General features: G+C 63.1%; 1 protein-coding gene and 1 long non-coding RNA gene across 2 annotated transcripts; one reads left to right on the top strand and one right to left on the bottom strand.

Moving 5' to 3' along the window:
* The first annotated feature begins 927 nt into the window (after positions 1-927).
* On the top strand, positions 928-2,754 carry Socs1 (suppressor of cytokine signaling 1). Its single transcript, XM_040278208.2, has 2 exons — positions 928-1,184; positions 1,682-2,754. The coding sequence occupies exon 2, from the start codon at positions 1,732-1,734 to the stop codon at positions 2,365-2,367; it is 636 nt and encodes a 211-aa protein (XP_040134142.1). The 5' UTR covers positions 928-1,184; positions 1,682-1,731; the 3' UTR covers positions 2,368-2,754.
* Positions 2,755-7,053: 4,299 nt separating this feature from the next.
* Positions 7,054-13,768, bottom strand: LOC120887581 (uncharacterized). The gene is made up of 2 exons (XR_005730891.2): positions 11,323-13,768; positions 7,054-9,105 (listed from the first exon to the last, which is right to left on the bottom strand). It is a non-coding gene; the product is annotated as an uncharacterized LOC120887581 (long non-coding RNA).
* Between the last annotated feature and the right edge of the window lie 10,526 nt (positions 13,769-24,294).

Here is a 24,294-nt window from a genome sequence, read left to right as displayed (position 1 = left end):
GCCCTTCAGCCCGCGGAGGAGAGTCTTCCATGGGACTCCTGACTCTGGGGCTCCCCACTCCTTCATTCAAAAACGCCACCAGGCCACTCCATGGCCTTCCCCCTTGAACAGAAGCCTAAGGCCACCCGGGGGGTGACAGTCCTGGCCAGCGGGTGTGTCAGGACGGGAGCAGGCGAGGGCCTGGAGGGCAGATGCTTGCTGGAGCAGCAGAGGGTACGCGAGGGGAAGGAAGCGAGGGGCGGGGGGTCGGGAATCGCTGCATCTGAGAAGGTACCATTCCCTCTCTGGGCTCTTTTGGAGGTGTCCGGCTGTCCTCGCCCCAAAATAAAAACGGGGAGACGTGCCCATCACCGCCTCTCCCCCGGCCTCACTTCTCGGGCTGCCTGCGCGCAGTAGGGCGCAGGGCACGCGGCTGGAGGCCGCAGCCGCCCCGCCCGGCTTCCGAGGAACTGTGCCCGAGTGCAGGCGCCCCTCCCGCGCCGCCCGGTTCCTCCGAAGCCTGCGGTCTGGCCGCGGCTTCCTGGGAAGCCCGAGCCCAGGCCAGGCAGGGCGGCCAGCCGGAAGGGAGCGGGCTGGCTGGACGGTGGAAGCGGTGCTCGAGGGCGCCGGGCTGGGGTCAGGGGCTTAGGGGACCTCGGGGGGCTTCCGAGAGCGCCCTGGCTCCAGGGGAGGGGAGGGCAGAGCTCCTTCCCAGGTGGAGGGGAGAGGGCGCGTCGGAGTCACCCTGGGCGCCGCAGACATCTGGGACCCAGGAGCGGGGCGGGGGGCAGGAAAGAGCTGGCGTCGGGTCTTCAGGGGGCGTCGGAGAAGGAACCCGAAGAGGCGGGGGCGGAGCCAGAGCCCTGGGTGAAGGGACGCTAGGACAGGTGCCAGGAGAAGTCGGGGTAGAGGACCTCCCTCAGGCGGGTCCCGCGGAAGGTGGGAAAACGGTCTCAGTCGCCAGTGCCAGGCGCCACCCGGGAAAGAGAAACCGAAAGCGGCGCCGGGGGGCGGGGCCCCGGGGGCGGGGCCTCCCGCGCGGGCCCCGCCTCCAGGCCCGTTTAAAAGCCTGGTGCAGGGGCGGGCACCAGCAGAGCGAGCTGCGGCCGTGGCAGCTGCACGGCTCCCGGCCCCGGAGCATGCGCGAGAGCCGCCCCGGAGCCCCCCTGCCGCCCCGCCTGCGGCGCCCCGCGCCCCGCCGCCAGGTGAGACGGGCAGTGGGAAGGAGGCGGGAGGAGAAGGGAGGGAAGGACAGGGCAGCCGGGAATCGGGTAGCCCTCGGGGTCTGCGTGGTGGAGTCGCCGCTGCCACGCCCCAGACCCCCGCCGGCCCCACCCAGGCCGCCCCCCGCGCGCGGGGTTCCCGCAACCCAGCCTTTCTCCGGCCTCTGCCCAAATCGCCGGGACCAGGCGCCTGTCCCCGGCATGGCCAGCAGGCGGCGGCCGCGGGGCGGGGAGCCGCGGGCCGGGCAGCCGGAGTCGGGGCAGGCTTTTCTGGGGCAGCTCTCCACGCCCCCGTCTCCCAGCGACCCTGAGGCTGGGCTCCGTCCTCACAGGCCTGGAAGGGCTCCGCGGGCGGAGGAGCCCATTTTCCAGATGAGCCTGCCAAGACCCGCTGGGGTCGTACTCCCGATCCGCCTCGCGACTCCTCACCTGCCCAATCCCGCCCAGGCCCCCGGCTCACTGCCTGTCTCCCCCATCAGCGCACCCCCGGACGCTATGGCCCACCCCTCCGGCTGGCCCCTCGTGTAGGATGGTAGCACACAACCAGGTGGCAGCCGACAATGCAATCTCCGCGGCAGCAGAGTCCCGACGGCGTCCCGAGCCTTCGTCCTCTTCCTCCTCCTCCTCGCCAGCGGCCCCAGCGCGCCCGCGGCCCTGCCCGGCTCCCGCCCCGGCCCCCGGCGACACTCATTTCCGCACGTTCCGCTCGCACGCCGATTACCGGCGCATCACGCGCGCCAGCGCGCTCCTCGACGCCTGCGGCTTCTACTGGGGACCCCTGAGCGTGCACGGGGCGCACGAGCGGCTGCGCGCTGAGCCAGTGGGCACCTTCCTGGTGCGCGACAGCCGCCAGCGGAACTGCTTCTTCGCCCTCAGCGTGAAGATGGCCTCGGGACCCACGAGTATCCGTGTGCACTTCCAGGCCGGCCGCTTCCACCTGGACGGCAGCCGCGAGAGCTTCGACTGCCTCTTTGAGCTGCTGGAGCACTACGTGGCCGCGCCGCGCCGCATGCTGGGGGCCCCGCTGCGACAGCGCCGCGTGCGGCCGCTGCAGGAGCTGTGCCGCCAGCGCATCGTGGCCACCGTGGGCCGAGAGAACCTGGCGCGCATCCCCCTCAACCCCGTCCTCCGAGACTACCTGAGCTCCTTCCCCTTCCAGATCTGACTGGCCGCGCCCGTCCGCAGGCAGCATTAACTGGGCGCCTGATTATTTTCTATTATTAATTATTATTATTTGCCTGGAACCCTATGGGTGCCCTCCCCGCCTGGGTTGGAGGGAGTGGGTGTGGGGGGCGAGGAGCCTCCTGCTCTCGGCTGGAGACAAGGCCGCAGACCCCTCCCCACCTGTTGGGGGGCGCTCCTCCTCCTGGTGCTCCCTCTGGGTGAAGCCAGGACCTGAACTCGCACCTCCTACCTCTTCATGTTTACATATATGTATCTTTGCACAAACCAGGGGTTGGGGGAGGGTCTCTGGCTTTATTTTTCTGCTGTGCAGAATCCTATTTTATATTTTTTACAGCCACCTTAGATAATAAACTTTATTATGAAAGTTTTTTTTTTTAAAGAAAAAAAATGGGTTTGTGGAGTGTGTGCTTTGGCCAGAAGTTGCCCTGGGTTCAGGGCAGGGCCAGGGAGAGGGCCCAGTGGGGGACAGTGCTCTGTAGCTGGGCACCCTGCTGGGTTCTACTCAAACTCAGGAGAGAGCTCTTTGGTCTAGTTTTGCTGTGTCCGGTAACATGGCAGCTCACATTGAGCTTTTAATGTGTGCCGGTTCTTTACTCTGCGTTTCTTGCTCCACTGACTTAATCCTGCAGAGAGACGACCCTGTGAATTCAGTGCTGCCCCTTGTCCCCAGGTTACAGAAGAGAAAACCCAGGGAGGAGTGCACTTGCTGTGGCCATTCCTGTGTCACAGATGACACTCCGGCCTTTTTGGAGGTCTGAGTGGAATCTGCTCAAAATGGATGAGAGAGATTTCTTTGCTTCTATGACCACAACTTCCAGGAAGAGGGTGGGGCCGGGGTGGGCGCTCCGGGTTTTGGAAGGAGTGGCCCATTCTGAAACTCAGCACCAGGGAGACAGATTTCAGATGGGATCCTGGGGAGGCAGGGTTGGGTCTGACTTCCTTCTTCCCACCCTGTTCTGTCTGGTGGACTTTTTGGTGAACAACACAGCTTAGAGCCAGAGAGAGGTTTTGTGGTCTGTGGTGGCAGAAAGGTCCCCGCGGGTGGCTTTGGGCATTTCCCTCTGCCTCCCTGGGCCTCAGCTTCTGCCTATAAAGCGGGCAGCCTTCTGCGAAGCCTGAAGGCGAGCAGGGAGGGAGGCTGCTGCAGGCCCTCGGGGCCAGCCAGGGCACCAGGAGGAGCCCAGGACGTGGGCTTTATGGACCCCGGGTCTGCCGCTGGCTGGCAGATGGGCCGTGCAGGAACTGGGGTGCACTGCCCGTGGCACAGTGACCCGGTCAGGACCAAGCGGCCTCGGACGTGCTTGTGATGGACGTCCTAATATTTAATAATACCTTCCAGGCTTGAATGTGCAGCATCAAAGTAACTGGGTGGCTGGGGAGCTGGAGCAGTCCAGGCCTTAAGAGGGCTCCAATCCTCGAGTGGGGGCGAGACCTCACCTCCCGGAGCTTTGGCCACTCATCCTCAAATAGGGGCTGGGAGGGGAGGAGGCGGGGTCTCCACCTCCAAGAGGTGGCTACCTTTTCTCAGTCTGTTCAACCATCCCTTGCCCTTCACGCCCTGCTGGGTTACTAAAGGCCTCTCCTTGGTCTTTCGTCCCCTGCCACCTTGGGCAGTGCCTGGAGAAAGGCGGTCATGCTGGGGGTCAGGTAATGCTACCAGCAATGACCACAGACCTGTGGGCCCCTTCCTGTACACCGGGCTCCCTGTGCCCTCTGGACAGGGCCTCAGCTCCTGCCCAGGAGTCAGGAGCCCCTGCCCCGCTCTGCAGGGGGGAAAGCCAGCTCTACAGGCAAAGCGGGCAGCAGAAGTGGGAGCCAGATTTTCTGCGCCCCTTGTTCAGTACTGCTCCAGAGGCCGGGGACCGTTAGGCACCCCAGGACCTCACAGTTGCAGTAAGAATAACAGCAGCAGCTGCTGCCAGTTATATATAGCCCTCACTCGGAGGCCCATTCCAAGCCCCCTGGTCACCTATTTATAAAGCCTTCTGATTTCAGTCATGGTAACATCCCCATTTTGCAAATGAGGAAACGGTGCTCATCTGAACAGGGGTGAAGTGGCAGGTAGTTTACCATCTGCTGAGGGTTTTTTCCTCCCTTGGAAAAAGTTTAAAAATCATCTTCCCGTTACACAAGTCCTGGATACACAAGCCCATTCCCTTACAAAACCTGAAGCAGCCCAGCCAGGAACCAAGGTCCCACCGCTCACACTCCCGGGACCTGGCCCCTTCTTTATGAGTCATTTTAAGTCCTTAACTAACATATGTAAAGTGACCTAAAAGCCCCAGGGAGCTGCATGCCAGGCACCAGGCAGCGTGGGACTGAAATCCAGCGCAGACACCTCTGGGGGAGGTGTGTGTGTGTGTGTATGTGTATGTGTGTGGGCTCGCCATGTGGCTTCCCGGCGGGGCAGATTCTCCATCTCACTCTCAAACCTCAGCTTCATGATTCAGCAGCACTTACGTCAATGTCAAGAAAGAAAAGTGAGAGCAGGCTGGGGTGTGTGCAGCCGGCCATGGGCCCTGAGTCCTCCCGGCCCTGGGCACCCAGCAGGGTGGTGTGGGGCACCTGTGCCTCTGGCTGTCCTCGAAGCTGTCCCTGGGCGGCACTCCGACCCCGTCTCACCAACAAGGCACTGAAAGCTTGGAGAAGTGGAGTCACCTACTAGAGGTGACACAGCTCCAGAGCAGGGGCCAGAACTCGGACCAGGTGTGTCCCATCCTCAACACCAAGGGGGAGGATCCCTTGGAAGTGCGCGTTCTAGGCCTGGCCTCCGCCGGTTCCTCCTCCGGACCTGACCTGTTACGGGCTCAGGAAGGGAGCCAAGCCTCTTCCCCGAGGTGCTGGACAGAAAGCGCTGAGCACAGAACCTGCCAGCAGCAGGTGCTCCTCGGTCTCTGCAGGACTCTGGAGGTCACATCAGACAGACTGGGCGCTTCCTGTGTCCCAGGAAGTGCCCAAAGGTTCCCGGAAGCGGGCATCTGGTCCCTGCTCATAGCCACGTGGGACCTCGGATGTAAGCAGCTGAATGCGAAGCCCAGGGGCTAGAACATTCCAGGCAGCGTCAGAGCTCACATGAAACAGGCGGCAGACAGTGGCCGCAGCTGTCGCTCCTCGGGTTGTCCCTGAAACTGTGCCTGGAATGACAGGCAGGAGCCAGCCAGCGGAGATCCGAGGTCTTTGCCGCAGGCAGAGGGGACAGCAAGGGCCAAAGCCTCCATCGGGGACGAGTTCCGTCAAGAAGGGAGGCCGGGCGGGAAGGCAGAGTGGAGGAAGGTGGCCTGGAAGTGCCCCTGCCCAGGGTGCGACCTGATCCACCCTGGGCGGTGACCAGGCCCTGCAGCGGGGGTGGAGACGGACTGGGGGGCGGAGCTTGATGATGGCCACACCCCTCAGCTCCAGCCAATCAGGAGAAGCCAAGGACCTGTCCCGAAGGACGGACGCTGGGACCGGCTCCGCAGGAAACTGAGGTCCGAACTGGCCTCAGGATGGTCCCCGTCCCCGTGAGGGGCTTCTTAGAGGAACACTCGCCCTGGGAGAAGGACCTGAAAGGAGATGGATACACCGGCAGGTGGGGGAGGCCAGTGCCCTCCATCAGTGCCCTCCGATGCCTGCTCCGTGTCCCCAGGCCCCCGGCGTCACCCAGAGTCTTCCCGGGGCTCAGGACCTCCCCAATTCACCCCCTGGGCTGGGCCTGACCCCGGAGCCTCCCGAGGGTCTTCAGAGAGGAGCCCCGAGTTCACACAGGGACCACAGTGCCGAGGTGGGCGCTCGCTGCTCCTCCAGCCCTGGCCCTGGGACCTGACCGCCAAGCCCCGTGGGGACCTCCACCTCAGGCCCAATTTGTCCCCGGCACCCAGCGTGGGGTCAGGCATCGCCATGGCCCTCCAAGGCTCGGGAAAAGCGCCCTGCCCTGCGCTCACCTCCTGCCTCCGGGCCTCCTGCCTGCTGCCTCCGGGCTTCACACATGCTGCTCCTTGGCCTCGCGCGTCGTGGGTGTGGTCGCCAGCCCACTGCCACCAAGGCTTGCCCTCTGAGGCGGGTCAGCGGTCCCTGGCGCCGGCCAGGACCACGCGCCCCGCTCGGCTCTGTTCTGTTGGGCAGCGCTTGGCTGCCCTGGGCCTCTTGGGCCTCCACTTGGCCCCGAGGCCTCCCAGGGCGTCCAGGCCTCTCAGATCTCGAGGTTCTCAGGAGAACCAGAAGGGCATGTCCCAAGGTCGTGCCAGGCCAAGGCCATGAGAGCAGGCCCTCCGCTGGGCCCTTTAGTCCCCAGAGACCAAAGAGAGTTTCCTTCTGCTCCCGTCCGGGCTGACTCTTGCCTGGCCCGGCTCACTCAGTCCTCAGGTCTTGAACCTGTTTTCCTGGCCTGGAAGTGAGATCAACTTCCCACCCGGTGGGCAAGATTGAATAAAGGGTCATTGAAAGTTAACACACGCAGCAGGTGTCATCCCAGCGGCTCGGGAGGCTGAGGCAGGAGGATCCCGAGTTCAAAGCCAGCCTCGGCAAAAGCGAGGTGCTAAGTAACCCAGTGAGACCCTGTCTCTAAATAAAATAAAAATAGGCCTGGGGTGTGGCTCAGTGGTCCAGTGCCCCTGGGTTCTATCCCTGGTACCAAAAGGAAGAAGAAGAAGAAGTTCACACACTTTGCCAATAATCAGCATGTGCCGTCTCTGCTTTGTGGCTCTTGCATGGCGCTGTTTTCAAGCAGAGCCATTTATTGAGCACCTAATGGCTGTGACCACTTGGCCCAGGTTGTGGGGTGAGACAGGCTCAGAAAGGCTGAGGGGCCACCGAGGCAGACAGGATGAGCGGGACAGGAAGTAGGAGCCAGGCAGAGGACTGGCAAGGGCAGGGCTGGCTGGTGACAGTCAGGGCTGGCTCCTCCCGGACCTGCAGGGGCCTGTTAGGGAGACATCATGCCCTCCCACACAGGGCTGCAGCTGGGGGGGCGACGGGAGGCCTGAGGAGCCGAGGGGGCGGCCAAGCACACCTGCCCACTATGTGACTCTAGTGGCCTCATTCATACAACAAGGATTAGGCTCCATGTGTATACCTGCTGCCCAAGGTCGACTGAGTAGAAAGGAAATGAATGCTTCCCACCCGAATCTAGGAGCGTCCCGCTGACTGCCCAGGAGCCTCTGAATCGGCTCAGCCATGGAGGCAGCCGACCTGGTCCCGTCCTGGACTTGCCACTTTGCCAGGAGCAGCAGAATGCCAAATGCACACTGGACGCCAGGCATTGTTCTGCTAAATCCTCAGGAGAGCGTAGGCTGCAGGTGTGGGCATTCCTGTCCTCGTTTTGTGAAATTAACTCCGTGCCATGCCAGGTGCCACATGGCAGGTGATGGTGGCAGGTCTGGGGGTCTAACCCAGGGCCTCGGTGTTCAGTCCTTCGTGCATGTGGATCTCTAAGCGGAGGCTGCTCAGACTCCGTTTTTATGACTTTTCCCCCAGGTCTTTCCAAGAACCAGCCGTTCTGTTTTTTGGTTGCTGTTTTCTTCAAGTCAAGTCATTTGGTTCCTTCAGAACACTTTATGTCATCATTATCATGCTGGAGGAGGTGGGATCCCGGCCATGAGAGGTGGCCTGTTTTTTGGCTCCAGGGATTGAACCTGGTGGTGCTTAACCACTACAGGTCTGCTGTAGGTTTGCTGGAGAGAGAAGGAGAAGGAGAGGATATTATCCAGGGTCAGGCTAGGACCGGAGCCCCAACAGCAGACCTGCGCGGCCTCACTCCAGCCCAAGGACGGCGGGCGAGAGGATGCAAACAGGACCCTCCAGGGCCCCTGTCCCACGCCCGGGGAGACACTGCCCAGTGAGGCTGCAACATCGTCATGGGCTCTGAGTCCCAGATTACTCAGGGGTGAGGCATCCAGAGCTCACAGGGTATGAAGGGTTAAAGGAAGTGATTCTAAACTGCTGAGCACAAAGTACATGCTCAATAAAAGGCAGGAAGAGCCCAGAGCGGGCTGGCCCTGCATCCCATCCCCAGCTTGCATCACTGAAAATGAAACCTGGGCCCAGTCCCCTGTGCACTAGCCTGATGACAGGAAGGGCCACGTTTCCCAGCAGGTGGGTCAAAGCGAAACCACTTCAAGTCCAGGTGGGGGGGCCTGTGACCCGGCCAGGCCGGGGCGGGATCAGGAGGAGAGCACCTTTGGCTTCAGGGTGGCTCCATCGCTGGCTGGGGATGGGGGAGCGAGGCCCAGGTGCGGCCGGCCCCTGCGCGGGTGTCAGGTCTCAGTGCCCGCGGCTCCAGCCTCGCCCACCCCCCAGCTCCGCGCACGTTGGGTGAGGACCGCAGCGCACTACCCTTCTCCAGGGCCGCCTGGTGGGCACCCTGTTGTCTATTTTACAGACGAGGAAGCTGAATCCGGAAGAGGCCGAGCGCCTTGCCCGTGGCCTCCCGGTCAGTAAGAGCAGGACCCGGGAGCTCTCCACTGCCAGGTCCTAGAACATGCCGCCTTCCCCACGGATTGGAGGCCACCTCAGTCCTGTCCCGTCCCCAGGGCCAAGGGGAGGCCTTCGATGTCCTCTGTCTTCCCTTCACTGGGCAAACTCCTACGCAGCCTTCAAAACCCCACTCGGCCGTCACCTGCTCTGGGAGGCACCCTTGCACTCTGTGCTGCCTCCGCTCACACTGAAGTCCTGGTGAGGTGGCCCGAGGTTTCTGTCCTCTAGACGCGAGGACCCAGAGGGCAGGGGTCACCTGTCAGAGTACCTACAAAGAAGGAGAGAAGGAAACAGTCCACATGGAGTGCAGATGGTTGCCCAAGCCAAGGAGCAATGGGGGGAGAGAGGGAGAGAGAGAGAGAGACAGAGGGAGAGAGAGACAGAGGGAGAGAGAGAGAGGGAGAGAGAGACAGAGGGAGAGAGAGACAGAGGGAGAGAGAGAGAGGGAGGAAAGAGAGAGAGACAGAGGGAGGGAGAGAGAGAAGAGAGAGAGAGGGAGAGAGACAGAGGGACAGAGGGAGAGAGAGACAGAGGGAGAGAGAGAGAGGGAGGAAAGAGAGAGGGAGAGAGAGACAGAGGGAGAGAGAGAGAGGGAGGAAAGAGAGAGAGACAGAGGGAGGGAGAGAGAGAAGAGAGAGAGAGAGGGAGAGAGACAGAGAGACAGAGGGAGAGAGAGACAGAGGGAGAGAGAGACAGAGGGAGGAAAGAGAGAGAGACAGAGGGAGGGAGAGAGAGAAGAGAGAGAGAGAGGGAGAGAGACAGAGAGACAGAGGGAGAGAGACAGAGGGAGGGAGAGAGAGGGAGAGACAGGAACCAGGCATGTGGGGGAAGGGCAGGGTGTGCCTCACTTGCCCCCCACGTGCCAACTCTAGACTCACAAACATTCTCTTAATGATCACATGTTTATTTCAATGCTTATTAGCGGAAAATTGATCACACATCAAGAAATGATGACTATTATGGCTGGAGATGACAGTATTTCGGTGTTTTAAAAGTTGGAACGGGGGCATTTGGTTTAAAAAGAAGGGTAGGAAGAAAGCCAGGCATGATGACTCATGATGGCTCCCAGCAATTCCAGAGGCTGAGGCAGGAGGATCGCAAGTTCGAGGCCAGCCTCAGCAACTTAGCAAAACCCTGTCTCAAAAAAAAAAGGGGGGGAGGGCTGGGGATGTAGCTTGGTGATAAAGCGCCCCTTGCACACATGCAAAAGGCAGAAAAAGTGTCTCAGGGGAAATGATGAATTTGAGGAATGCTGGATAAAAAGACCCGGAGGCCTCTGTAGGCGGACCTGTGCTCTCCCGTCCTCTGAGGCAGCGTCTGTCTCCTGCAGGTGGAGAAACTGAGGCTCAGAGAAGCCTAGTGCTGTGCAGCTGGAGTGCAGAGGAAAAGGAGAGATGGGGCAGATGGGGCGGAAGAAGCCAAGAGGGAGAGGGGGAGAGAGATGGAGAGGGAGAGGGGGATAAAGAGGGGGGAGAGGGAGGGGGAGAGGGAAGGAGAGGGGGGAGGGATGGAGAGGTGAGAGGGATGGAGAGAGGGAGAGAGAGGGAGAGGGATGGAGAGGGGAGAGAGAGGGAGAGGGGGGAGAGGGATGGAGAGGGAGAGGGATGGAGAGGGGGGAGGGATGGGGAGAGGGAGAGGGGGATAAAGAGGGGGAGAGGGAGGCGGGAGAGGGATGGGAGAGGGAGAGGGATGGAGAGGGAGAGGGATGGAGAGGGGGGAGGGATGGGGAGAGGGAGAGAGATGGAGAGGGGGAAGAGGGATGGGGAGAGGGATGGAGGGGGAGAGGGATGGAGAGGGGGAGAGGATGGAGAGAGGGAGAGGGATGGAGGGGGAGGGGGAGAGGGATGGAGAGGGAGAGGGATGGAGAGGGGGAGGGTGGAGAGGGAGGGGGGAGAGGGATGGAGATGGGGAAAGCGATGGAGAGGGGGAGAGATGGATAGAGAGGGGAGAGGGTAGAGGGATGGAGAGGGGAGAGGGATGGAGAGAAAGAGGGGAAGAGGGATGTAGAGGGGAGAGGGATGTAGAGGGGAGAGGGATGTAGAGGGGGAGGGGGGAGAGGGATGTAGAGGGGAGAGGTATGTAGAGAGGGAGGGGGGGAGAGGGATATAGAGGGAGAGGGATGTAAAGGGGAGAGGGATGTAGAGGAGAGAGGGATGTAGAGGGGAGAGGGTTGGAGAGGGGAGAGGGATGGAGGGGAGAGAGGGATTGAGAGGGGAGGGGGAGGGGGAGGAGAGGGGAGAGGAAGGAGAGGGGGAGGGGAGAGGGATGGAGATGGGGAGAGGGATGGAGAGGGGAGAGGGAGAGCACAGCAGGGAGGGGAGAGGGAGAGAGGAAGGAGAGAAATGAGTGAGTGGATGAGTGAGGAGCGAGGAGCCAGGCAGGGGGAAGTGACGGTGGCCTGGGGAGGTGGCAGGTGCAGGGGCGACTGCTGCCCAGGACGTCTGCTGTTCCGGCCCCTGCGGCCCAGGAGCTGGGGCCACAGTACCTGGTTCTGTCCTGAAGTGGTGGCTGTCCTCTGGACCCCTGAAGCCGACCGGGCCACACCACAGACACCTCTCGGCTCCAGCCCAGAGAAATGAAAGCAAAAGCCGCGGGCACCTCCCTCCGGGCTTCCTGTCCTCCAGCTGCTTTCTTAGAAATCAGCCGCCCCAGGGCAGCGTGGACTTCCTCCCCGTCCAAGGTCCTCCTCCTGGCAGGTGCTTGCTGCCTGCAGAGGCAGCAGGGCCAGAGGCTGCAGCTGGAGCCGGGGCAGCCCAGCAAGCTCTGGCCACTCGTTCCCCCTGTCCATCGGGGCCCAGGGGCTGCCTGCTGGGCTGCTCAGGGAGGCCGAAGGTTTTGAGTCACCCAGTGGGCCTCAGCCAGGCGGCCTGGGTGGGAGAAGGGGAGGGGGGCCAGGTCCCCCGAGGTGCACAGGGCAGAGCACGCCAGCCATGGTGGGGAACAGCACCCCAGGCTGAGGGAACAGCCTCAGCAGAGGCCCGGAGGCGGACCTGTGCTCTCTCCCGTCCTCTGAGGCAGCTTCTGTTTCCAGCAGGCGGAGAAACGGAGGCTCAGAGAAGCCTAGTGCTGTGCAGCTGGAGTGCAGAGACAAAGCCTCCAGGCGCCCAGCAGGACACTAAGCAGGACCCCAGACCCTCAGCACGCAGTCCTGCCTGGGCAGGGCCCCAGACTCCATTCTGCCCACAGGAATGATCTCGATCCTTGTCCATCCTCAGGAGGAAAAGGAAAGTCCAGAGAGGCCACGCCGCCCTCAGGGTCAGAACTGGGATCCCAGAGTGCCTCCCGCTCGGCAGGGGGCTGTGGCCTGAGAACACAGGAACGAAAGGTCGGTGGCTGGAAGAGTGGTGTGCTGTGAGCGGGCACTCGGGTCCCAGGGAAGCGTCCCGTCCAGTGCTCTGTAGTCCTGAGGGGCGGTCAGTCAACACCAGGCACAGAGGCCAGTTCTCCATGCGTCTGTTCAGTGTAGGTGCCTGACCTAAGGTGGGACGAAGAGGAGGCTCAGAGGGCCTCTCAATGAAGGCCTGCGGGCAGCCAGTGTGTTCACTGTGCCCAGAAAGTCGAAACGAGCCGGGCCCAGGGACTTGTGCCCATTATCCCAGCTGCTCAAGAGGCTGAGGCAGGAGGAACACAAGTGCAAGGACAGCCTGGGCCACTTAGTTAGACCCCATCTCATATTTTAGAATAAATCGGCCTAGGGTGTAGCTCGGTGGTAGAGCGCCCCGGGGCAGAATGGGGAAGAGAGAGAACCGAAAAGAAAGGGCACGAGACAGAGTTCTGACGCTCCGCGTGAGCTCCTGCATCCAGCTGGGCCTGAAGCCCGCCTCCTGACTTCCTCATGACTCGCACCCTGTTTCCTTCTTCGGTCATGCTTAGCTGAACTCTGTGGCTGTTACTGCAACCCAGAGTCCTGAGCAGTGGCGATGGGCATTAGCTGGAACGGAGGGAGAGCAAGTGAGATGCAGATGAGACGTCTTGTGCGGAAAAGGCTGCTGTGAGCGCCTCTCAGGAAAGCCTGGGGGCAGCCGGAACGCAGCCTTCGCCCTGCACAAGAGGTGATTCAAGGTTGCTCTTGATAACTGGCTTTTTTTCCCTTGGGCGGGGAAAGTCCACAATATTTTTAAAATTTGGGGATGGGAGTGTGGCTCCGTGGTGGAGCCCCTACTTGCCCAGTACAGGCAGGGCTCTGGGCTCAGTCCCCGGGACCACAGAGAGGAACAAACCAAATTCCTCCCCCTGGGTGCCTGGCCACTGAGCTGCACCCCAGCCCTTTTGATTTTGAGACAGGGTCTCCCTGCGTTGCCCAGGTTGGCCTCAACTTGAGATCCTCCTGCCTCGGCCTCCGGCGGAGCTGGGATTGCGGGTGTGTGCTACCATGCCTGGCGCAGACTCTCTTTTATTTCACACCAAGACTGAGTGGAAAGTCCAGAGTTCACATTCACCCCTCACCTCCCCAACCTCCCGGCACCCGCACCCCGCACCAGTCCACACTGGAACCATTATTCTCATAGGTGCTAGGGACTGAACCCAGGGGCACCCACAGCCCATTTTATTTTTTGAGATGGGGTCTGGCTAAGTTGCTGAGGCTGGCTTTGAACCCGTGATCCTCCAGCCCACCGTCTCCCGAGCTGCTGGGATCAGAAGTGTGCCTGGCTAGGTTTTTCAAAAAAAGTTTCTAAAGTACCAATAGAGTCACTAATAAATACTGTGTGTACACAGTACGATATCACGCGCGCGTGTGCGTGTGTGTGCGCGTGTGTGTGTGTGTGTGCGCGTGTGTGTGTGCGTGTGTGTGTGTGCGTGTGTGTGTGTGCGTGTGCGTGCGCGTGTGTGCGTGTGCGTGTGTGTGCGTGCGTGTGCGTGTGTGTGCGTGTGCGTGTGTGTGTGCGTGTGCGTGTGTGTGCGCGCGTGTGTGTGTGTGTGCGTGTGTGTGCGTGTGTGTGTGTGTGTGTGCGTGTGTGTGTGCGTGTGTGTGTGCGTGTGTGTGCGTGCGTGTGCGTGTGTGTGTGTGTGCGTGTGTGTGTGCGTGTGTGTGTGTGTGCGTGTACAAAATCCCCAGCCTGGTTTCTGCAGACGCGTCTGTCTGTTTCTTTGGGAGACAAGACGCCTTGTTCACTTACTTGTTTATTTATTGACGATCCGTGGATTGAACCAGGGGCTGCTTTGCCACTGAGCCACACCCCAGCCGCCCGCCCCACCTTTTTGGGGTCTTGCTGAGTCCTCAGGGCCGGGCCTTGAACTTGCGACCCTCCTGCCTCCGCCTCCGGGTCACTGGGCTAACGGGTGGGCACCTCTGGGTGGGCACCTCTGGGTGGGCACCTCTGGGCCGGGCAGCGCTGTTCTTTATGACCCACTCTGTGACCCAGCTTGGGTTCCACATCCTCCAAGGTCACTGGTTGACCGGGTGGGAATCCCCACCCCCGAGTCCATCAGCGAGAAACCAAGTCCAGGGGGAACTGGAAGGGCCCCGCGTTGACCTTGGGTGACCTTCATCCCATCAGCTTTCTGCCATCCCCGGAGCCTGGTTCCTTTTTCATGGGCGGGAAAACCCAGGCTCTGAGAGGAAGCCACTCTGCCCCGAGCCCCATGTCCCTGGGCAGGCAGGGTGGTCAGCATGACACTGGACACACAGGGGGGACAATGACCCCCGAGGACCTGGGGTCAGCTCCAGCCTCCCCTCACGCCTTCTTTGGCCAAACTGCCGCGACTGGGGTCACGCTGCAGCTTGGATGGCCGCGTCCACCTGGTTGGAGACAGCGGGCACCTCAGCCGCGGGCGCCCGGCACCGCGTGGATCAGAGCCTCTGTTCCTCCCTCCTGGCCCCGGAGGGTGGGAGGGCTCGTCCCACTCCAGGTGAGGACACGGAGGCCCAGGACTCGGACCAGCCCTGGCCCCGGAGGATCTGGGCCGACGCGGCTCCAGGAGCGGAGCTGGGGCTGGGGCTGTCTGAACCGTCAAGTGCGCAGCCCGCAGCCCGCCCGCTGGGCGTCTTGGTGACCTGCCACCGGCTCTGGCTCACTCAGACCCACCGTTTCGTCTTCCGGGGCCTTGGTAAGAAGCCAATCAGCTTCTCTCAGGGACAGTGAAGCCGCGGGGTCACGGGTTCAGGATCCCAGATGGGCCCCGCGTCAGGACCCTGAGCAGGGGCCAAGGTGGAGTCCACGTCGGGGGTAAAGAGTTAAGGGCCCCGCTGCAGGGCGGCTTCTGGCCTCCGTACTACAGGGGGACAGCACTCGAGGTCAGCCGGGAGCCGGTGTTGCTGGCACACGTGTCCCCAGCAAAGGGGCCGCCCAGCAGGGGTGCCCAGGACGGGGAGGGACAGCACTGACCAGCTCAGGGACCTGGTGGTACGAGCCTCGAGCCCCAGAACCATGCCCGTCAAGGCCGGTGCCAGGAGCCACGGTGGACCTGCGTGCTGGCCACGCCTGTCCTGGTATACTGTCCATGCTGAGCGATGGCCTCGGCTGCGGGCTTGGCGAGAGGACGGTGGGTGAGAGGACCAGTCACCCTCAGCGTCATTGTCACCACGGGCCTGGTAGCATGAGACAGGGGACAGAAAGGCACCATGACTCGGCTGTTCTCTGGACGGCGTCTCACGGGCGGGTCTTGGGCCAGCTCTGCCCAGCAGTGGCTGATCTGATCCTGGAAACCACTTTCTGGTGGATGTGAGGCTGAGCGTGTGGGAGCGCGGGCTGGGGCCACCTCCCGGCACGTGGGCCATCTCATGGGTTCTGCCTGCCCTCGATCCGCACGAGGGACCTGAGACCCAGAGACGCCACGTGGCCGAGGACCGTCCCCCAGCCACAGTCCGGAGCCCAGGAAGAGCGTGTCCCTGACTGTCCTCTCCAGCCCCAGCCTCTGGAGACCCCCACCCACCGCCAGCCAGGAGCTCGGGCTGCGTACCACCTGGGGCTCCGCGCCCGGGGCTGAGGAGTGACAGTCCCTCCGTCACCGCCGCCGCACAGGGACGCTGGGATCCAGGGCCTGGGTCCTGGCCGCCCACCTGCACCAAGGTGGGCGCTTTCCTCTCTGAATTTCCGGGGCCCGGGGGCAGACACCCAGACTGCGGGCCGGGTGGGCGGGGGGACCACAGGGTGGGGGACTGGTTCCCTTCCTCTGGGGTACACGGGACCGATGCAGGCCACTGTGATTACTCATGCCCGGGTGCCTTCCTCGGGAGGCCAGGGGGTGGCTTCTGGGCACCCCTGGGTGCCAGCCTGGTCCGGCCCTATTCCAGGGGCAGGGGAGAACCTCTGGCCTCTGACGGACTCCCGAGGCGCAGGGCCTGGGCGCTGGGGCGTTTCCAGGTCGTGGGGCGCGGGGGGCGGAGGAGGGGCAGCCTGGTCCCCGCCGCCCAGCCGCCGGCCCGCCAGGCACAGCCGGTCTTCGGGGAAGTCGAAGTTCCAGGAAGCGATAACGCTTGTTGAAACCTCTTTCTTGTGGCCTGGTCTCGTCACATGGCTTGGTGGGGACCAACGTCAGGCAGGGCCACGGTCTGGGCCCCGCTCACACCCCCGCAGCTTCTGCCAGAGACCAGGGAGGGAGGAGCAGGCCGGTCGGAAGGCGGGCACCGGCCGCCACCCCATCCCAGACGCCCCCACGGCTGGCCGCACCCCAGCAGACCTGCAGAGCTGGCTCCCCAGGGTCCCCCATCAGCAGAGGGTCCAGGGTCCGAGGCCCTGGGACCAGTGAGGAGAAGGAGCTGGCCGCCGCCCTGGCCCGGCACAGGGGTTGAGGAGCGAGGGGTCTGCTCCGTCCCGCGTCAGGGACGTGCCCGCCGACTTCCTGGGGCAGGCTTTCCTGGCCTTGGACACTACCGACATTTGGGGTGGCTGACGTTCTGCGGTGGGGGCCGGTCCTGTTACCGCTGGACCGTGAGCAGAACCTCTGGCCTCCCCTACCCAGGGCCAGCAGGTCCACCACATGGTACCACCAGAAACGTCTGCAGACGCCACGTGGCCGATGTCCCCTGGGGAGCGGAACTCTGGTGGAGGTTCAGCCCCGGCCCCCAGTAGGCGCTCACTGAGCTGGTGGGAGAGCGTGGAGGGCCATTTTATGCCCACCACCTGGCATCGGGGGGATGCTCTTAGCCCTTGAATCTGTACAGCGCCCTTAATTAAAACAAGACCAGGTACATAAAGACGAGCTGGAGACGGAGCTGGAGAAGAAGGCTCAATCCAGGACGAGAGAGTCCAGAATAACAAGGAAAGGCCGTGCCCCTCGGGGGAGGCCGCTGGCACTTGCTGGAGCCCCGGGCAGGTGGCTGCGGGATGCTCTCAGGGGACACTGCGACGTGGCTGCGGGTCCTGCCCGTCATCTGCAGGGGCCTCACCTGCCCACAGCTGCCCATGGACACGGAGCCTCTGTTCAGTTCCTGCTCTTCGATCTCCGCTCCCCGCTGCAGGCCTCGGAACCTGGAGGAATCCACAGACAGAGAGAAAACGGGGCCCGCGGGGTCAGAACGACCTTCAAACCCAAAAAGAACATCCTCAGGGGAAGAGAAGCTGCCGCCTCTCCAAAACAAGAAGGGGGCGTTGTGAAGAGGAACCTTGGGGGTAGGGAGGACGGGCTGGGAAGACGACGGCAGAGACCAAGAGTTAGGAGATGGGTGGAGGAGGTCACCAGGAGAGGCCCAAAGAGGGGACCCAGGAGGGAAGTGACCAGAGAGTCAGGGGTCACTTCCCCAAAATGCCACTTCTGGTTCGAAGGAAGTAGAGAGAACGACCACAAAAAAATGGATGGGAGGAGTGGTCAAAGAATCTCCAGATCTCTCCGCTCCACGGGCACGGACGTCCGGGTTGGAAAAGCTCGCTAGCTGTGGCATGTCCGAACTGCTGTGTAACAGACGGCCCCGCACTCGGGGGATATGGGAAGGTGGATCCCAACAGCGCCCTCAGGGCCTGCCCCTGCCGCGTCCATGAGGGTGAGCTCACCACCTGGACAGAAGGGTCGCCAGCCAGCGGGCCTCACTGCATCACTAGGCGGGGGGTCTAAGGCTCAGGAACGTTCCCTCGACCTGGCTGGATGAAAATGGGGGCCACGTGCTGAGGGGTGCAGAGAGGAGCCCTCAGCCGACAGCCAACAAGGGGTGACTTGGGACCTCCGTCCTGCAGCCACAGGAAGTGGGCTTGACCAGTGGGCTGGAGTCCTCACAGCGTGGTGGCTGACCTCCCCGAGGGAGTGGCCAAGGCAGGGCGAGGCTGGGATCCAGGGAAAGCCTCAGCTGTAAAAGTCACACATCTGCTGGGCGTGGTGGGCCCACCTGTACCCTCTGGGCCTCAGGAGGCCGTGGCAGGAGGATCGCAAGTTCAAGGTCAGCCTGGGCAATGTAGTAGGACCCCAAATAAAAATAGAAACAGAACAAACGGGGGGGTGTGTGGCTGGTTTGATCCCTAGTACCGGAAAAGCCACCCGACTTCTGTGACTAGCCTTGGGGTCACTTACTGTGACCGGAGCCATCCCTTCCTGCCGAGTGGCCCTCGCGTGGACTTTGTGAGCCTCTGCTGCCATCTGTGAGTGGGAGACCCTCCGTCACAAGCACCAGACAAGGCCCAGTGGCACCTTCCCACTCACCCGCGGGGTCGGGGCCGCCTCTGGCGTCCAGGCCCAGGAGGAGCAGCGAGCAGGGCCTTGGACGGGTCCCCACCTCAACTCTGGCCCTGAGCTCTGAGGGACACGTGCGCCCGGCCGGTCCCGCCCCTCGGGCTCTGCCTCCCCCACTCCCTCCTCCGCACGGCCTTCGTCCTGGGTGTCATGGTCAGCCCCGTCCACCACGAGCTGCCTGCAGTGCACCCCCGAGGCCGCAGGAGGGAGGCCCCCGGGCCCGGCCCGAGTCAGGCCCACGGCAGAGCCAGGAGCGGGCACTGGGGTGTCCTGAAGCTCCGCAGATCCACAGAAAGGTCGGGACCACGACACAGCAAGGGTGACGGCAGAGGGCAGGGACAAGTGGGGAGTGGGCGGCGGGGGCACAGTGCAGAGGGTGGACCTGAGGGGACGAGGCTTTTGACTCAGGGAGATGCAGCACGGGAGAGTGTGCGGCCAGAGCCGCTGGGAGGTCCACATGAGATGTACCTGGCACACAGTAGGTGCTGCATAATTGCTGGCTGTTATTACTATTGCTGGCACCATTATGTTTCAGACAGTAAGGAGAACAATGGAGAATATGTATATGAAGCCGTGAGGATGCGATCTTCACCACCCTGACTCTGACCCTGACCCTGACCCTGACCCTGACCCTGACCCTGACCTTCTAACCCTAACCCTGACCCTGACCCTGACCCTGACCCTGACCCTAACCCTAACCCTCTAACCCTGACCCTGACCCTGACCCTGACCCTGACCCTAACCCTCTAACCCTAACCCTGACCCTGACCCTGACCCTGACCCTCTAACCCTAATCCTCACCTTGACCCTGACCCTGACCCTAACCCTCTAACCCTAACCTTCTAACCCTAACACTGACCCTGACCCTGACCCTAACACCTGACACTGACCCTGACCCTGACCCTGACCCTAATCCTAACCCTAACCCTGACCCTGACCCTCTAACCCTGACCCTGACCCTGACCCTGACCCTAACCCTGACCCTGACCCTGACCCTCTAACCCTGACCCTGACCCTGACCCTGATCCTGACCCTGACCATGACCCCAACCCTCTAACCCTAACCTTGACACTAACCCTAACCCTGACCCTAATCCTCTAACCCTGACCCTGACCCTAACACTGACCCTGACCCTGACCCTAACACTGACCCTGACCCTGACCCTAACCCTAACCCTCTAACCCTGACCCTGACCCTAACCCTGACCCTCTAACCCTGACCCTGACCCTGACCCTGACCCTGACCCTGACCCTGACCCTGACAGTAACCCTCTAACCCTAACCTTCTAACCCTGGGCTGGACAGAGGGGCTGGACAGACGGGCTTGGACAGAGAGACTGGACAGAGGGGCTGGACAGAGGGGCTGGACAGAGAGACTGGACAGACGGGCTTGGACAGAGGGCCTGGACAGAGGGCCTGGACAGAGAGACTGGACAGAGGGGCTGGACAGAGGGGCTGGACAGAGGGGCTGGACAGAGGGGCTGGACAGAGGGGCTGGACAGAGGGGCTGGACAGAGGGGCTGCACAGAGGGGCTTGGACAGAGGGGCTGGACAGAGGGGCTGGACAGACGGGCTTGGACAGAGAGACTGGACAGAGGGGCTGGACAGAGGGGCTGCACAGAGGGGCTGGACAGACGGGCTTGGACAGAGAGACTGGACAGAGGGGCTGGACAGAGGGGCTGGACAGAGGGGCTGGACAGACGGGCTTGGACAGAGAGACTGGACAGAGGGGCTGGACAGAGGGGCTGGACAGAGGGGCTGGACAGACGGGCTTGGACAGAGAGACTGGACAGAGGGGCTGGACAGAGGGGCTGGACAGAGGGGCTGCACAGAGGGGCTTGGACAGAGGGGCTGGACAGAGGGGCTGGACAGACGGGCTTGGACAGAGAGACTGGACAGAGGGGCTGGACAGAGGGGCTGCACAGAGGGGCTGGACAGACGGGCTTGGACAGAGAGACTGGACAGAGGGGCTGGACAGAGGGGCTGGACAGAGGGGCTGGACAGACGGGCTTGGACAGAGAGACTGGACAGAGGGGCTGGACAGAGGGGCTGGACAGAGGGGCTGGACAGACGGGCTTGGACAGAGAGACTGGACAGAGGGGCTGGACAGAGGGGCTGGACAGAGGGGCTGGACAGAGGGCCTGGACAGAGGGGCTGGACAGAGGGGCTGGACAGAGGGGCTGGACAGACGGGCTTGGACAGAGGGCCTGGACAGAGGGCCTGGACAGAGAGACTGGACAGAGGGGCTGGACAGAGGGGCTGGACAGAGGGGCTGGACAGAGGGGCTGGACAGAGGGGCTGGACAGAGGGGCTGCACAGAGGGGCTGGACAGAGGGGCTGGACAGAGGGGCTGCACAGAGGGGCTTGGACAGAGGGGCTGCACAGAGGGGCTGGACAGAGGGGCTGGACAGAGGGGCTGGATAGACGGGCTTGGACAGAGGGGCTGGACAGACGGGCTTGGACAGAGGGACTGGACAGAGGGGCTGGACAGAGGGACTGGACAGAGGGGCTGGACAGAGGGGCTGGACAGACGGGCTTGGACAGAGGGACTGGACAGAGGGCTGGACAGACAGGCTTGGACAGAGGGGCTTGGACAGAGGGGCTGGACACAGGAGCTGGACAGAGAGCCTGGACAGAGGGGCTTGGACAAAGGGCTGGACAGAGGGGTTGGACAGACGGGCTTGGACAGAGGGGCTGGACAGAGGGGCTGGACAGAGGGGCTGGACAGAGGGGCTGGACAGACGGGCTTGGACAGAGGGGCTGGACAGAGGGGCTGGACAGAGGGGCTTGGACAGAGGGGCTGGACAGAGGGGCTGAACAGAGTGGGCTGGACAGAGGGGCTGGACAGAGGGGCTTGGACAGAGGGGCTGGACAGAGGGGCTGGACAGAGGGGCTGGACAGAGGGACTGGACAGAGGGGTTGGACACAGGGGCTGGACAGAGGGGCTGGACAGAGGGACTAGACAGAGGGGCTGGAGAGAGGGGCTGGACAGACGGGCTTGGACAGAGGGGCTGGACAGAGGGACTGGACAGAGGGCTTGGATAGAGGGTTGGACAGAGGGGCTGGACAGAGGGCTGGATAGAGGGCTGGACAGAGGGCTGGACAGAGAGCTGGACAGAGAGCCTGGACAGAGGGGCTGGACAGAGGGACTGGACAGAGGGACTGGACAAAGGGCTGGACAGAGGGCTGGACAGAGGGCTGGACAGAGGGGCTGGACAGAGGGCTGGACAGAGAGCCTGGACAGAGGACTGGACAGAGGGCCTGGACAGAGGGCTGGACAGAGGGCTGGACAGAGGGGCTGGACAGAGGGCTGGACAGAGAGCCTGGACAGAGGGCCTGGACAGAGGGTCTGGACAGAGGGCTGGACAGAGGACTGGACAGAGGGCCTGGACAGAGGGCTGGACAGAGGGCTGACAGAGGGCCTGGACAGAGAGCTGGCGGCTGGGAGGAGGTCTCCGTGGGGGGAGGGTGGCGGGAACCGCGGGGCAGGAAGAGGCAGAGCAGAAAGTGAAAGGGGACGGTGGCCCAGAATAGCTGTGGGTGACGGAGCCGGGACAGAAAGAGAAAACCAGTGGCCCCAAAGGGCCGCGAGGAAGGGGCGCCCACTCCAGGGAGGTGGCCGGGCAGGCGCCCCCGACCGTGGGGAAGGCTCCGGAAGGTGCTGGGGCAGGTTCTGCTTGGATTCGATGTCACCTGAGCTGGGGCAGCGGCTCCACTGCCTGGACCTGCAAAGACCCAGCGGGGCCTGCCCCCGGAGAGAAGCTGCTGCTCAGTGTCCCTGACCTGGCGGCCACCGTCACCGCCTGCAGCACCGCTCGGGCCTGGTTCTACACACAAGCCTCAGAGCCAGGCTGCTGCTTGCTGGCTGTGGGACCTCGGGCCGATCACTCGCCCTCTCTGGGCCTCAGTTTGGGAACAACGTCACCCAGTTCACAGGGCGTCTCGAGGGTTCGCTGGGTGGGGACAGGTGAGGCGCGTGGAGCGGCTCAGGAAAGTGTCCTGGGAGCGTCTGGGCTTCCGGTGCCCCTCATCTGCACGCACCCAGGGAAAGTCCCTCCCGGAGCCAGAGCCAGGAGGGGACTTTTCTGGTTCTCTGGCATGTCTCCAGGGCCTGGGGGGCTGGCACACAGCAGGTGCTCAATCAATGTGTGGGATGGAGGGAGGAGGGGGGAGGGGAAGGAAGAGGGACCAGCCCGTCCCCTGCGGCTGCTTCTAGAGGGGACCGTCCTTCTGGGTCCTGTGTCTTAGGCTCTGATCACTTTGTTCAATGGGACGGCCGGCGGAGCCACTCATGGACTGGGACCGTCTTTCAGTACAGATGGCCCCAAGATGCCCCGACCTGGGAGCCGGCCCCTGCTCTGTGGGCAGGGGCAGCCAGCAGCCGCGGGCGGGCGGGCGGGCGGAGGGGGGACAGGAAATCGCAGCCGCGTCCCCAGCCTGCCGAGTACACGATGTTCAGGCCTCCGCGTCCCCGCCCCTCCCCCAGGAGAAGTGTCACCAGCGTCCAGGGTGGGGGCCTGGCCCTGACGGGATCTTGTGGTGGCTCCTCTGATGTCTACGAGGAACCCGGGCGGCCTGCTTTCCAGGAACCTTCTTGCCACAGTGGCCGGGCTCCTCAGCGAGCTGGGGGCCAAGGGCCCAGCCCCCGGAGCCGCCTCGGGACCTGGGGTTCCGCTGCGGACGGGGCAGACGGGCGCGAGTGGCCAGTGCCGCCGGGGTTTGCCATCAGCTGCTGCGATGGAGGCCAGGGCCTCTCCCAGCCTCCATTACGGCTCTTAAATCATGGAAGATACACATGATGGCCCCGAGTGCGTCCCTTTAAAGTGTAGGACTCTGGCACTTGGCAGGGCCACCACCGCCCTAGCTCCAGCCGGTTTCCTCACCCAGACACCGTCACCGACACTCCCCAGCCCCTGCAGGACAGGGAGACCCCGCCTGCCTGCCCCCACGGAGCTGCCGGCCCTGGGCCTGCTGAAGGCTGCCAATCCTCCCTCCTCCCCTCCCCGTTCTCCTCCCTGTCCTCCTCCTCCCTGTCCTCCTCCTCCCCGTCCTCCTCCCTGTCCTCCTCCCCCTCCTCCTCCCTGTCCTCCTCCCTCCTCCCCTCTCCATCCTCCTCCTCCTCCTTCTCCTCCCAGTCCTCCTCCTCCCCGTCCTCCTCCCCATCCTCCTCCTCTCCCCGTCCTCCTCCCTGTCCTCCTCCCTGTCCTCCTCCTCCCTGTCCTCCTCCTCCCCGTCCTCCTCCCCCTCCTCCTCATCCTCCTCCTCCCCTTCCTCCTCCTCCCCGTCCTCCTCCCCCTCCTCCTCCTCCTCCTCCTCCCCTTCCTCCTCCTCCCCATCCTCCTCCTCTCTCCGTCCTCCTCTCCCTCCTCCTCCCCGTCCTCCTCCTCTCTCCATCCTCCTCTCCCTCCTCCTCCCCCTCCTCCTCCCCCTCGTCCTCCCTGTCCTCCTCCCCCTCCTCCTCCCCGTCCTCCTCCTCCCCTACTCCTCCCCCTCCTCCTCCCCGTCCTCCTCCTCCCCTCCTCCTCCCCCTCCTCCCCATCGTCCTCCTCCTCCTCCCCATCATCCTCCTCCTCCTCCCCCTCCTCCTCCCCGTCCTCCTCCTCCTCGTCCTCCTCGTCCTCCTCCTCCTCCTCCCCTTCCTCTTCCTCCCTTCCTCCTCCTCCCCTTCCTCCTCCTCCCCTTCCTCCTCCTCCTCCCCATCCTCCTCCATCTCCCCATCCTCCTCCATCTCCCCATCCTCCTCCATCTCCCCATCCTCCTCCTCCTCCCCATCCTCCTCCTCCTCCCCATCCTCCTCCTCCTCCTCCCCATCCTCCTCCTCCCCTCCTCCTCCTCCCATCCTCCTCCTCCTCCTCCCA

This window comes from Ictidomys tridecemlineatus, chromosome 10 (genome assembly GCF_052094955.1).
Source record: "Ictidomys tridecemlineatus isolate mIctTri1 chromosome 10, mIctTri1.hap1, whole genome shotgun sequence".
Lineage (NCBI taxonomy): Eukaryota > Metazoa > Chordata > Mammalia > Rodentia > Sciuridae > Ictidomys > Ictidomys tridecemlineatus.
This window is presented reverse-complemented; position numbering and strand designations above follow the sequence as displayed.